General features: G+C 40.5%; 1 protein-coding gene across 1 annotated transcript in view; it reads right to left on the minus strand.

Annotated features, from left to right (window-relative positions):
* VEGFD (vascular endothelial growth factor D) overlaps positions 1–12,652 on the minus strand; it is a 35,688-nt gene extending 23,036 nt beyond the window's left edge. Inside the window, exon 1 of the mRNA XM_082057562.1 lies at positions 12,085–12,652. Within this exon, the coding sequence (XP_081913688.1) occupies positions 12,085–12,174 (90 nt within the window). The 5' untranslated portion in view covers positions 12,175–12,652. The remainder of the gene's footprint in view (positions 1–12,084) is intronic.
* Between the last annotated feature and the right edge of the window lie 1,875 nt (positions 12,653–14,527).

A 14,527-nucleotide genomic window follows, 5' to 3' on the forward strand; every position in this document is an offset into this window, starting at 1 on the left:
GCAGAACCCTTTTCTTTTGAGTGTTTCATTCTTTCCAGCCTGTCATGAATGGCCTTTGCATTAATACTGTGTTTGGCCCATTCAGGATCTCCTGAAGGTGCTTTGAACAATGGAGGAAATATGTGTGGAATTCAGTAGTAAAAGAAGGGCCCACTAAAGTTCTAAATTTATTTGAGGATCTATAGCACAAAGACATGCCTAAGACTCAAAATTAATTATTTTCAAAGCCATCAGTAAATATCATTATTTTTATTTGATAAAGCATATGCACAGTGAACAATATTTTGTGTGCATATGAAGGCAAAAATAATGGTTGATCAAAATCCATATTTTGCTCAATCTGAGAAAGCTCTTGCTTGCATTTCACTCTGTACTCAGGCACACCCACAGACCCAAGACAGACATCCTGGAAGATTACATAGATTATTACTTCCCTTAAGCCGCAGCCTAACAGTCACTATCCACAATGGAACACAAGCCTCTGCTTAAAGATAAACACATGTAAGGGCTCTTCTGAAAAGGAATGTTTTTCTGAGTTAGGGTCACAGATACTATTGTGGCAAACACTGCATAAATACCAATGGAAATCTTCAACATTATCACTGCATCTGGGGCCAGGACAAATGATTAAGGAACCTCTCAATAACCTTACACTTTTTTTTTTTTTATTATCCATCCTTTCAGAAGTTAAGCAACAAAAAGAAGGTGACAGCTTTATGTTGCCAGGGAAAGCAGATTGTAGCTGCATAACAGAAAGTGATGATTCTTTGAATGCCATTGTTTCACAAACATGGCCGAACAGGTTTAAGCTAAGTTCAAAATAAACCTTTCAAAATTAAGCAGTCGAGGGAGGAGTTTTCATCACAACAGGAGGGCTCTTGGACATCGACAAGAAGTACTGGCAGTATGTGAGGACGTTTTGGACCCTTATGTGAAGGTGGTGTGCTTAATGCGGCAGTAGCATCTCAATTCAGTTCAAGGGGAGTCGTGCTGAAGACAAAGAATGAATGCAACCAGAATTGAATTTCCCCCCCTTTTTGGTGCTGCCTGAAGGCTATTCTCAGAACTAGTCCCAAAGCCGTTTAAATATTCAGTATATGATTCATCACCGCAGGAATTACCAAGGAACTTTGCTGCTATGTATGCTACACTGGAAAATAACCTCCTTTCTTCTGTAGTGCATTTGCCAAGGTATTTTTATGACAGTGTATCAGCTGGCCATTGTTTATGGGCTCAACTTGCAGAGACGTGGTGCCTACAGCTCCCTGACACACAACAATGACTAAAAATAAAAATTAAAAAATCTGATCCTATGGGTATCATTCACCTGAGTGAATAGGAACTAGTTATTTGAGATGCCTGTTATAGTTAATGGAGAAAAATAGGTCCATTGGGTGCACATCCATCTCATTCTAAAGACTTTTGGATAAACTGTGCGTCCAAACTGCCTCTTTCTATTTACGCTAAAGGAGGAGTTGGCAGGTCACTAGTTCAGCTGTAGTTAAGTGACCCAAATCCAACTCAACTGAGAGAAGTCAAACGAGATGAAATCTCCTCTCCTTATCCAAAGCACAGGTAATGTACAGGGGACAGCAGTCAATTTTTCTCAGTTACACAAATATAAACAACAAGGATGTGTGACTCCACCGAGACCTGAAGGACCTGGGACTGGCTGAAGGCCAGAGAAGGAAAGCACTTAGTTCCCTGCCTCAAAGCCATGAGGTAGCTGCCCAGCTGTGCTGTGGCTTACAGCACATAGACTGTGAACTGGTGTGGCCAGAGAACTGCAAGGAAGTTGCTGTGGAAGAGTCCTGTTCCCTCTTGGCAGGAAAACAAGGTGGCTTCTGCCATTGTGAAGCCAACACAAAGATCTACATGGTGTCTGAAGGCCTTCTGTTTGACTATTTTCCTGGTGAAGATAACAAGCTTATGTGGAGTCTCTGCAGTAAGAGGACCTCCTTTTGGGGATTTTCATAATTACTAATAGAATATTTAGCATTACTGTGGCTCCTAGGAGTATGGTGTCAAGTAAAAACACAAAATAAGATGACAATCCCTAATCTGGCATCTACAACCAAAGTAGAAAATGACAGAAAACACAGGAAGGCATTAATCCAAAGGGACTACTGAAGTAATACAGAAAATATTGCTCAGAGTGATGGGCCATGATTTTGAGATGGAAGAGGCTCAGTCATTGCTAAATTTTATCATAACAAATATTGTCTATAATACAGAATCTTGTATCCTTGGGGTGTTGCACAATGGGTAATACAATAGTAAGAGAATCTTCTGCAGTCTGAAAACATCAGGGTTGCAGGAATGACTTACTGCCTTATCAACACACAACTGCATCACCCTATAAAAATCTAGCACGAGGCGTCTAACTTTACCACATGTCTGACACATACTAGTTTGCACTAATTTTATCATCACCATTGCATTTCATTTCTGAGGAGTGAAAGAACATCTACTTTTCAACAGCTCAAATAGAATCAGAATTTTGGTTCTCTGTCAGCTGTGAACTTCTGATACAAGAATTCCCATCCTTGACTGTATACCCTGTAGAAACATGATTATCTATGCGTTATTAGTGTGCAAATAAGTTCTGTTCTAATACTTAGAATAAAAGTTTAGGCTCTCTCAGTGCATTGCTTTCTCCAGTTACTTGATCATCACAGTTACAGCATTAATAACCTGGAGGGACATGCTACTTGCGGGAACAAGTTTAGGTCCTGTGAGGCAGATTTCCAGCTGTCACCTTTTTAGCACAGTGCTTTCTCCAGTGAAAACTGAAAGCGTACAGCTATATTGTCCAAGTATATAGCAAAAGTATGCAACTGGGCTGAATTTATTTTTCAAGAGGTTGAAAATGGCCTCAACACTCTTTTCCCAAATACAAAATCAGTAAGGACTGTGTTACAGTTGAGAAACCCTAGAGTTGCATCAGATAGTCAAGCTGCGATTTTGGAGCTCAGAGACAAAGTGCCAGGGTAGCACTTTTTGTTTTCCAAAGCCCCCTCAGAAAATTGATACCTTGATTTGCCTGCTAATATTTTCAGCTGTGCCCACTACTACAGTATTTCCTGCAACTCATTGAAGGAAGAGTCCATGTTACTCTCACCCCCAGAAATATCCGTGTGTCAGACATGCGTCTCCTGGCCATAATGCTCAGACAGCTGCTCCTGCTGTGCCTGCGGAGGAGGAAAGGATGCTCTGAGTGGAAAACCTGAAGGTCACCTCTACCCTCGTCAGTGCTTGCTTGCTCAGATAAAGCTCAAGGACTGAAGAGCAGGCATTGGAAAAAAAACTCTTGCTTCCCACACGCACAGCCCAGGTGAGACCTCTTCCCTTTCTGCCCCAAGAGTTAAAGAGTATTTGCCTTGCTGTGCACTCTCTCAGAAAAGGGTGACTGTAATCATCCCACTTCACCCTGAAGTCCTGTGTGTCACGACTGCATAAAGCCCTGTTTTGTGAGAAGAGCAGTGGAGAATTACGAGAGCACAGAAAGAAAAACTGGCGGATAAGTTACTTGTGGGTTTGGGAGGAACATAAAATGGTAAACCTAATAGTTTTACCAGATGTTGTGTAAGGGGGCAGACAGGGAGATATTTATCTGAGACTGTCAGTTTCTCACTGATACAGATGTGATGTTTGAAGGCTTCTTTTGCTAAAACATTGTCAGTACATTATCTTATCAAGACCCAAAACTGGAGGGGATGCAATTTCTAGACTGCTACACCTTTGACATTCGGTGTGGTAAAATGTTCCCTCCAGACTCCCTTCCTTGGAATCTGTCTCCTTGGGCTCCAGTCTTACCTTCAGGGAAGACAGGACACAATTACCCTTTTCCTAAACTTAGTGGTCAAGGTGGTGATAAAACAGTTCCTACTTTAGCTGAAGATGATGTGTTTTCGCAAGTAAATCATAATAGCTACACTATGGCTTCAAGAGAACAGCTACTCTACATTTTGAGTGGCCTTTTGAACTATAATAGAACTTTGATGGTGCTACAGCAAACAAATCAGACCTCTTACACTTCAGTAGCATAGTCACATTATCAAAATCCTCAGAGATGAGTCATTTTGGTTGCTGTATTCTTGGTTTGAATGAACGAAAATATTCAAAGTAAAGAACTGAAAACATCAGAATTGTGCATGATTTTATGAAAGCATGAGTCTCAGAATATTTCTTTTTCATGTCCAAAGCAATCAGAGACTGAGGATATTTTATCAAAATACCTCTCACAACTATATACTTTTGGCCAGCTAGATCTTTACACCAAAATGAGAGAGGTTTTTGGTGAGTTTTTTTTGTTCTTTTTTTTATTTTTTTTTTCCCCAGACAGTAAATATTTTGACAATCATCTACAACTCTTATTAAACAAATATTTCTTCCCACAACCAAGTGTTTTGGCTCTCATGGGAAACACCCTCACAGCAGCTGAAGTGTGATTTTGAAGGTAACAACATTCACTGTGTGTCATTTTTTTGGCAATAATGGAAAAGACAGACAGACAGATAGAAGAAAAGCATAGGTCTGCTATGGTATGGAGTTTCTTTCTGTTCAAGCCTAGTCACCTACTTTGAGAGGTTTCCTTTAGGTCTCTCCTACAGTGATCAGGCAAAGTATATTTCTTTGGTCAGTGAAAGGACATAGATGGATTGTCATAAATATCCAGAGTGGTAACTCACTGATGTATCCCAAATGCTACTGACAGCTTTGGCAGTCTCACAGTATGTTTTCTGAGCCTTTACTTGTACTCTTGTTTGTATTATGTTGTGGTGCTGCAATCTGTTCAGGCAGCTGTGATGCTCAGTGCAGAGCAGAGCTAGAAACATCACACACCACTTACTTCATCATACACGTAGGTGCTAGTCTAACACTGTGACAGGGTACACATGTCAAAAATAGCATACTATGTGTGTTTACAAAGACTGTGTCCAGACCGTAGTCACTTTCTTTTGATATTTGTCCATTCTTTGGAAGTCACAGGGGTTTGGATGGTGATTTTGAAGTGGCTGAGTTACGAGAGGCCTGAATGAAATCAGGCAACTATATATTCTTTCAGTACTTGAAGATATTTTTTAATGTGATGAAGGTTCCCTCAGTTAGCGCTTTAATGGGTTTCTGGGTTTGCCCCAAGGCACTTTAATAAATGTTTTGGAAGTATGACTAGCCAATTGGACAGCCGGGTTTCAAAATGCCATTTCACAAAGCGAAGCCGTTGCCAATACTGAATGAACTTATGTTACCCCAATCACATGCACACATTTTCCTGGAATTGTAACTTTTCTTAAGTAATATTTCCCTAGCCGTTCAGGAAAGTATCCTAACGTGGTTTCTGAGTCACATTGCTAATTAAAGTGAAAAGTTTTGCCTGTTTGTATGGCACATTCTCTATGTGCAACATGACATATGATACAGCAACATGATGCAACTTTTTTGCAATTCAACCCGACTCAAATAGAATTCACTCCCCAACTGCATGCAAATAGTGAGAATGAATTCTCAGAACTAACCCAGCATGCTTCCCGTCTGAAAGCACAGCACAGACAAAGCCATTCTGATATCCTGACAATAAGGAGAGCAGCCACCACTTTGCAAACCCATGTGGTACACGCACTGGATTGCCAAATCCCATGTGTTCAACTGCATGCCTGTTGTACTCAGTGTGACGCTGCTGAAGTGGCAAGAACCCTAGATGGCGTTCTACCTCTAGCTGAGTGGTCACACGCTTTGGGGAAAATAGAAAAAAATATGCAGGTGTCCTTCAGGAAGCTGGATTTCTCCTAATGTGAGCAAACTATAACACCCTGCTCAATTATTCTGCTATTCATTGATACAGATATAATTATTTCACAAGGACATCAAAAGAAAAATAAATTCTGCTTGGTCTTCCCATGGGTGAATGGGGTCTCTTGCAGCTGTAGTGGGGGCACTTTGCATTTTGTCCCCATTCCCTAAATCCCAACAAGAACTATGAAGATTTCGAAAATATGCTGGTGACATAGGGAGCAGACAGAGAAGTAGATAAGGAATCAGCACATAGTGGGAGAAACAGGGAATTCTTGAGGAATAAGGGTTTCTTTAGGAAAAGTAGAATGTTGAGTTTACTTCACTGCAGCAAAATATTTTGGGGCAACCCCCCCTCAGCAAAGCCTGGGACTACATCTCAAAGCCAAGCTCAAGAAACAGCAATGGCCAGTTTTGTGACTGAGCTTACTTGCCCTGAGAGAAAGGTCTAAAAGAAAGACAGACTCCAGTCATTTAGTGATAACTATAAAAACTACTGTACAAGGTTTTTAAGGGAAATAAGGATAAATTAGTTACCACCTACAATAACTGTACCTTACATATTTTTCCCAGATTGATATGGTATCCGTAGGAGATAAGACACAAGTGAACCTTACTCAGCTCTAGTCTGGAGTAGGGACAGCAGTGATCAGAACAAAATTTGCAGACACAAGAGCAGAGGTCTCACAAGCCAGAGGCTGCACCAGTTTTGTTGGTTTTGGTTTGTTTTTTTTTTACATTTTCAAGCAGGCTGTTTCTCTGTTTGCCTCTTGTGGGAGCCTGCATCAATACCACCACATCAGTGGTTAGAAACAACACGAATGCCTGTGAGGGAGAAAGCACAAGTGGGAACATACAGCAGAAACCAGCAACACTTGCTAAGCCTGAGCTGATTGCTTGTTTTGGTTGCCTTGTGACCACAAATTAACAGAAAGTTGCTCCACTTGCCCTCTGAACTTGCCTTCCTGCCTTCCTTTGGTTTCACAGAGTTTCAGATGTGAGCCACGACTCATGTCAAAGTTAAATTAGCACTGTCTTCATTTCAAACAGCTGACTAACAGAATGGATTTCTCAAATGCTTCATCTGATTAATCTGGACAGCCTCCTGTACTTTTCAGATCTCTGCTCTATCCTCAGACATTACAGCCATAGCTGAGCTGGATAGGACTGAAACAGCAGCTGGGAGGGAAATTTTTGCTGTTTCTCATGAGAGAGAACTGCTCTTGATAAAGTAGCAGTGAGTTACTAGTTTCCTTTCCAAAATGATAAGAGCCAAGGACGGATGCCATTTGGTATGGCAACAACACAGAATTATTCTCTTATCCTTCACTGTACCTTGTCAAAGCAGTAGCAGATAAGTCAGAACAAGCTGGCTTTCCTCACAGCCTCCCTGATAGCTTTGCACTCCTGAAGGAAAAAATCATTTCTGCAGGAGTGCAGCAAGTACATTTTCACATGTTTTTAGCTTATTATGCCTATCAGAGATGGCAATCACTGAGAAACAAAAGCAGTAGTGACAAAGCTGGGCTAATAAAACACTTCTGAAAACCACAATTTCATAATCTTTATTTAAAAGAGTTTTCTAACTTTGAAAGGAAGCTGGATGTGAGGATGAAAAGCCTTGTTTAAACAAATTGTTTCCAACAACCTTTAGAGTTGTTTTTTCTAGCTGTTGAGCAGTTTGCTCTACTTTCAGGGGTTGATTTGAGGAAGATAACCCATGAGATAGAAGATGTGTTAGAATCTCTCTTTTCTAGAAACTGAGCAACATTTGCAAGCAGTTATTAGGGAGCTGTGTAGATCTGTCTGAAAAACAGTGCCAGTGGTAATTACAGAGACAAAATCCTATGTACTGCTCTGCTGCTCAGGTTTCTTTGCAGAGCTCTGTTTTGATTGTGCAGACAGACAGACTGCAGCTGGCTCTGGGAAGTGAGAGATGCAAAGAGCTTCCTGATTCCTTCCGCTCATGGTGTGATGGCTCTTTGGTATTTTCATGCCTTCCCAAGGGCAAGACATTCTCCACTTAGGTGGTCCAGAGCCTGGGGTCATGGAGAAGTGCTGTTTCACCTGTGGGCAAGGATTGTACCAGCTGTGTTTGGAAAGTGGCTTCCACCTCTGTCCAGCTCACAGTGGCCATACGAGATTGTTGAATCTAAGAAGATCTGTTAGGGTAAAAATGACTACTCAAGGCCATATCGATGTTTTATGAGGAAGTACAAAAGGTCTAGCTGCGGAAATGTAGTGTATGTAACAGAGAGCAGCCATATTTACCTCCCGAGCTAAGCATATCCAAACCCTCGGTCAGAAAGCAGATTTCTAGTTCAATGATACTCCTCAGGCCTATTGACTGTGTGTTTCACTCTAATGAACCAAAGGAGGGTTCACCATGGGGAGAAGACCTCTGCAAAAAGAAAATGCTATGAGTCAGTTATAATTTGGGCATGACCAATTGTCCCTTTCTCTTGCCTTCCCCCTAATGCTGTATTAATAACACAAGGGCAGAATAGGGCAGGGAGTGCTGGGACTCGAATTCTCAGAGATCAAGACCTTGCAGCCTCATTAGAGAGGCAGTTTTAGTGCTGGAAGGTAGAAGCAGCTTTGACAGGTCATTGGCTTTTCTTGGCAAAAAAAATCACCTTGGCTCTGATGAATATAAGACATAGCCCTTTGCATCTAATTTTAAAATGCTGGAAAAAGTAGCCTATGCCTGTCATTGCTCTAGGAGAGGAAAAATGTGTGGGGGAGAGACAGGAAAAGAGACAGCGAAGTTTGCGGCTCTCTAGCTGAGTGGTTCCAAAACGTAAGAGACTGTCAGGATAAAACTTCAACATGGAATTTTTTAAGCATTTCCTGATGAAAATAAAAAAAAAAAAAAAAGGCATAATGCTCAGTCTTCAGAAAACCCATGTGGAAATCTGGTTGTTCACTGAGGACCTCGTATGTCAGGCTGGTAGCCTGGACCAAGCAATGGGTGTGTGAGGCAGAGGGCTTGCCGCCAACCTTGATGTGAGTTCAGCTCAGAAACCCTGCCCGACACCTGCACAGCTGCACTCTCCCAGTCAGAGGCTGCCCACCTCTTCCCATCATGAAACTGTTTTCCAGTTGTTTATAATTCTGCCAGACATCAGATGTTCAGGCTGAAACTTTCCACACCAGATGTCTGCCTCGAAACAATTTTCATTTTCTTTTTTTTGGGGGGGTTGTCTGTCAAAATGGTTTGACCACACTTAAGGATGAAGCTCCTTCCTTGTTCATGTAAAAACATTTTCTGGCAATCTCATCTTTGCAAATGTCTGGTGTTTCTCTGCTGTGGATCACAGATGTGAGGTTTTGACACCTGGGGAAGTTTTGTTGGCCCAGATGTATCTACATCTATCTCTGCTAATATCTACTCAAACATAAAAACCTCTGAGAGCAACAACAGAGATTCACCAGGGTTTAGCAGCTAGATGCTCAGCAAATGGGGTCTGTGCTGACCCCACTCCATTCAGGAGTGAAGCTGGACATGGGGCCACCGCTGGTCCAGCCCATGGGTCTGAGAGCAGAGGACTTGCCCTTCCTCTCCCTCAGGCCACAGACATTGGGCAACCAGGGACGGTAAGCTGCCAGATTTTCCTATTGAAGGGGAAGAAGATGAACACTTATGGAAGAAGGCAAGACCTGGCCAAGGAGGCTGAGAGCACCTGAGGAGACCAGAACTGAAGACTGGAGTCAGGAAAAGGAAAGCTGGGAAGTTGTGGCCACAGAGACAGAGCAAGAAGCTAGGGATAGTCAGATATGACTGGAAAGCAAAAGGGTCCAGTAGGGCTGTCTCTGAGGAACTGGGACAGACCTCCTGAGGGTCTGAGGGAGAAGCAGGACATTCCCTCCCAGAAGGACACAAGTGGGATGGAGGGCAGCACACAAAGAGCTTGAATGGGAGACCTATAGAGACACTGAGACCTTGAGTCCTGGGGGTGAGGGAAAACCAGTCAAACGCTAGGACTGGAACAGGTCAGGAATGGAGAGAGGAAGGAGGGGCTTGGACTGATGGGCAGGGGACAACTGGCCTTGGTGTGCACACGCGGAGAAAAAGGACTCCTGCACCCAGAAGTGGATGATGTTTTGGAAGGGTTGGAAAAAGCCAAGCACAATGGAGATACTCAGTGAACCACAGCAGCTTGTATATAAGATTTTTAATGTTCTCAGCATTAATTAACATATTTCCAGAAGAGGAAAATTTAAATCCTGACACTGACACCACCTGATGGTTTAAACCACCCACAGGTTTAAAACTTCAAGTGTCCTGGGCAGAGCTCAGCTACTTGAACTCGTATAACAGGGGCAGAGCAGGCTGCTGGTAGTGAACCCTTCTTGGGCCAACTTAATTGCGTATTTCCTGCAATCCAACCTTGTGGTTTTTATCCAGGCAATATGGCCATTCATCTTAAAGAACTTTTTAAAAAAATAAGGTACGGTAGACAAATGCAATACATCATTTCTGTGTTCTGCAAATTCAAATTGGTGCAATCGGCATGAGTAGGCATAACCATCTATATCATTAAACACTGTCACATGAAGGACTTTCTGTGGGGTATGTCTACATACATACACAGATAAAAGCCCACAGGTCATGCATGCCAAAACAACCTAGAAATCTAACATACATGTGAAACATTAAAAGAAAAATTGTCAACAGCTTAGCCAAAAGTCTCTACACAGAAAGAGCCATAACAAGTGGAAAAAGTATTTTCTTTGTGACAATCAGTGGCCAATGCATGTGAAACATGCTTTTTAGTGTGATCTACATGATACCTTCAGGATAGTCTTGGAAACTAGCAGTGATTGGTTATTGTATACAATACTCCATGGCTGGGCTGACTTCATGAGAGTGGTAGCCAAATTACAATGAGAACAATTATAGATGTACAGATATTGGACAGATAATGCTATCACAGTGAATAATCTATAAACCAGTTTAAATTAGCAAGAAGAGCTCTCACATTTATTCCATGCAAAGTGGATATGGTTTCAAAATTTAGTTAGTCTTTTAATTAAGACTAACTAGTGGTTTACTATTATGCTGAATAAACTTGTATCCCATGTGAGGACAGAATCATCATCTCTGCCAATTATGCAATGGTTAGTATTCTATATTAGAAAGCACTTTCTGATTTAAATAAAGTGATTCCTACATGTAAGAAACCGGTGATTTGTCATGCAGCTCATAAAGGTAATATATACAAGACTGATTATGCTGGTCCTAATGCCTTCAAAGCACTGATTGCTGAGGTTGTAAATTAAAAGCTTGTGAATGGAGAGCAGGAAAAGGGGTTGGTCATTAGTTATCCTGAGGCACACATCGCTCACTACTGCTGCCTTCTTGTGCTGGCAACAGCAGTCTGCAATTAAGCACAGAACTTAGCATTTCTTTTCTAAAACATAGGTCAACGTGCTTTGCAGTTCACAGGCTAGTGTGTGGTCATTTCTTGCAAGCAGGAGGTTTTCTGAACTGAAAACAAAAGCATTAGCTTGTTTTGCTCTGTTAGTGAAAAACAAATAATTTGTTCTGGACCACACACTGAATTAATCATTTTTGGGAACGCTTCACATGTAGAAACTTGTTCCAGTTTTTGTTCTGATTTTTCTGAATTGTTGTTCTGGATGTTCTCACATTGTCACAGAAAGTCAGATCTGAAAAATCCTACTTTCAAGGTGAGGTTTCAGCTTAAATTTTGTTGCATGTACTATATTCAAAAGAAAGGTTAATTTTCAGGCAATGTGCTCTGTTGTTACTAACTGCTGCTTATTTTAAAGTCCTGGATAATATCTTCTAATAAAAAAAAAAAAATAGAAAAAACATTTCCCTGATTTCTATCAAACAAGTGAACAACTGATGAACACGTGTTTTTAGAGAAAAATTTTCAATACTAGGATACTAACGCCTGCAACTCTAAATACCTGAAATTAAAAACTGTATTTAACAACTATTCTAAATGCTCTGATTTGCATTTTTGTTTAGATTTTGTTTTTATTTTGCATGCATGACAATAAAAGTTTCACTTAAGGGCAAAGTGTACAAGTACCTAATAATAACTAGTAAAAAGGTATAAAATATTAAACAGCAACTATGGATTTAACTTCTTTATAGATTATCCTTTCTTCTACGGCTGCTAAAGATCTGTGCAACTGAACCATCACAAAATAAACACAAACACCAAACCAGCAAAAAGACCACCACCTTGCACATGAAACATATGTAATTCTGGCAATTTGAATTATTAAGAATGACAACAAATAAAGATCACCTACCTTCATAGATCCATTCTCATAGTCAGATCCTTGCAACAGATGTAGAAAAGAAACTATGAAAATATTCACAGTTGCCCACGGTTTGTACATTCTGATGTTTAAAATCCACAGGTTGCTATGCAGTCGTCGTCATATAGCTAGAGGTGTCTGTTTCAAAATGCATTTCTCTATCAGCAATACAGAAAAGCTTCCAGAATCTCTCTTATAAACTCACAGAGAATTCCAACATAAGAGAGTAAATATCTGGCTCTTTACTGCTCAAGAGAATTGTGAGTCCATCTAGAGAATATAATTTCTTAGAGCAGGTTTTAGACACATTTGGAAGAAAATAATGATAAGGATTTAAATAAATGTGTATCTGTATATATACAGGTATGGATTCCAGTTAATTAAGTTAATATATCTTCCATCAAGACACAAAGAGGCATTCAAAATCCATCCGTGGTGCAGAAATTGTGAGAAATCTGCTCTATTCTGTGCTCTGTGTTACAGCAGCCTTTTAAGATGGTAGTGTAATGGCCAATGTTTTGAGCTCGAGAGCTGTAATCCAACTCTGTATTAAAACTTTTTTCACAGCCTTCATGGAAGCTTGCAGAAGCATGTGTCTTAAATCTGATACAGACTTTGGCAGTAACACAGTCAAATTTTGGCTCTAATCCCATTTTGTCCCTACCAATAGCATAGCAGTTTTTAAACTAACTGATGCAATCTAGACTCCCATTATTTTGAAGAAGATTACCTGAAACATGAAACTTGAGCACACGCTCTTCCACAGCACACATATTTTAGGTTACTTCTTTTTTTTTTTTAAAAAAAAAAAAAAAAAAGAGAGAGAGAGAGGGAAGGGAAAGAAAATAAAAGAAAAACACTGTCTTTAATGTGTCCTATTTTATGTGGTATAAGGTTTTCTGAATAGATTTGAAAAAGGAAAGCTAAGAACTATCTTTGACAGGGAACAGGATTTTGATTTTTTTAATGAAAACTCATGAGGTTACATTATTTCTGCCCCAAGATGTGCATGCATTTTCATTGTTTATTTCCACTGTATATTTTCATTTGGTTTAAAATCAAAATGGAGATCTAACATTTAAAATTACAAAATAGACAAAAGCTCTGATAATTATGAATGTTAAATATGTATTGCTGTACTCATATAATATATATTGTGTTCAGGAGAGTAGTTCCACTCTTACATGGCTCAGGGTTTGCAGAATCATACTCTATAGTTGTTAACATAAAACAGACACATTTCAGAGCACTGGCTTCTTACCTCTGATGTCCAAGCAGTAGCTCTCTTAAATACAAGTCACACTTCTGTAACTATCATGAGTTTGTATAATTTCTTCTTAAGTATTCATGACAAATGGACATTAGAGAGAAAATTATTTTAATCCAGTCTTTCCAGCTGTTGTCAGTTAACTGAGTCATTACGCTTTAAAACCAAATGTAACTGTATTGTTTTTAGCTTCGTCATGTTTTGTGAAAGCAATCTATTTCTCATTTTTTGGTTTCCTCCCTCCCTCACACCACACCAGTTCATACAAGGACAGCAGGAATTTCACCTTTTCAAAGTGGATGTGAAAAAGCTCCTTTCTCTCTGTACCTGCTTCTCCCCGATACCTTCCCTACATGCAGGTGGCCAGTGATATTCGCGCAAATCCACAGGTCCCACACTACAAGGGACATTCTGTGTCTGTACTGTAGCTTACCATTAAAATACTTTAACTGTATCATTCATAATTTTAAATTAAACCTATTATCTAATGCTTCTGTGCAGTCACCTTCACCTCGTTTAATGTCTCCCTTTCCTTCCTGATACTAACATACATCTACTTGTGGGAATTGAAAGCCTCCTAAACTAAATGAGTACTTCTCAGCCTCAGATGTACTGCTTCAGCATAAGGGAATCAAACTAAAAATAACCACTCTGCTCTCAGGACTGCATGATAAATACTTTCTATTGACCTGTAGTCGACTGGAGGGCTGTACCTGACCATCAATATATCTCATTCGTGGGATCATTATTTGAAAGACAAATCTAGATTCACAAAACAGGCATGAAGTAATACATGCCCTAAAGCCTTGTGAGTGGGATACTTATCCAGCCTCTCTCCAGCACAGTTTGGGGATGAACTGCTCTGTTCTTCTGGAAGGGCTAATGCAAAATTTCACCAGCCAGACCAGGAAGCTGAAGCAATCCTTTCTTCCCTCCATTCATCAGCCAGGCTGCTTCTGTCCTTCTCACAAGCACCACGTCTGCACTTCATGAATTGGCAGAAGCAAGGGAAAGCCCAGGAGTGGCACTGAGGTTTTAAATACCCGCCATGGAATTTCTCCCATCAGCCCAGCAAGCATTAACTGCTTACACAAAGCAAAACAGCTTCTCTGAGGAGAGTGAAAAGCACCTGTGGTGGTATGTTCTACAAATCAGCAAGGAAGGCAG

This window comes from Streptopelia decaocto (assembly GCF_964273445.1).
Source record: "Streptopelia decaocto genome assembly, chromosome: 1".
Classification (NCBI taxonomy): domain Eukaryota; kingdom Metazoa; phylum Chordata; class Aves; order Columbiformes; family Columbidae; genus Streptopelia; species Streptopelia decaocto.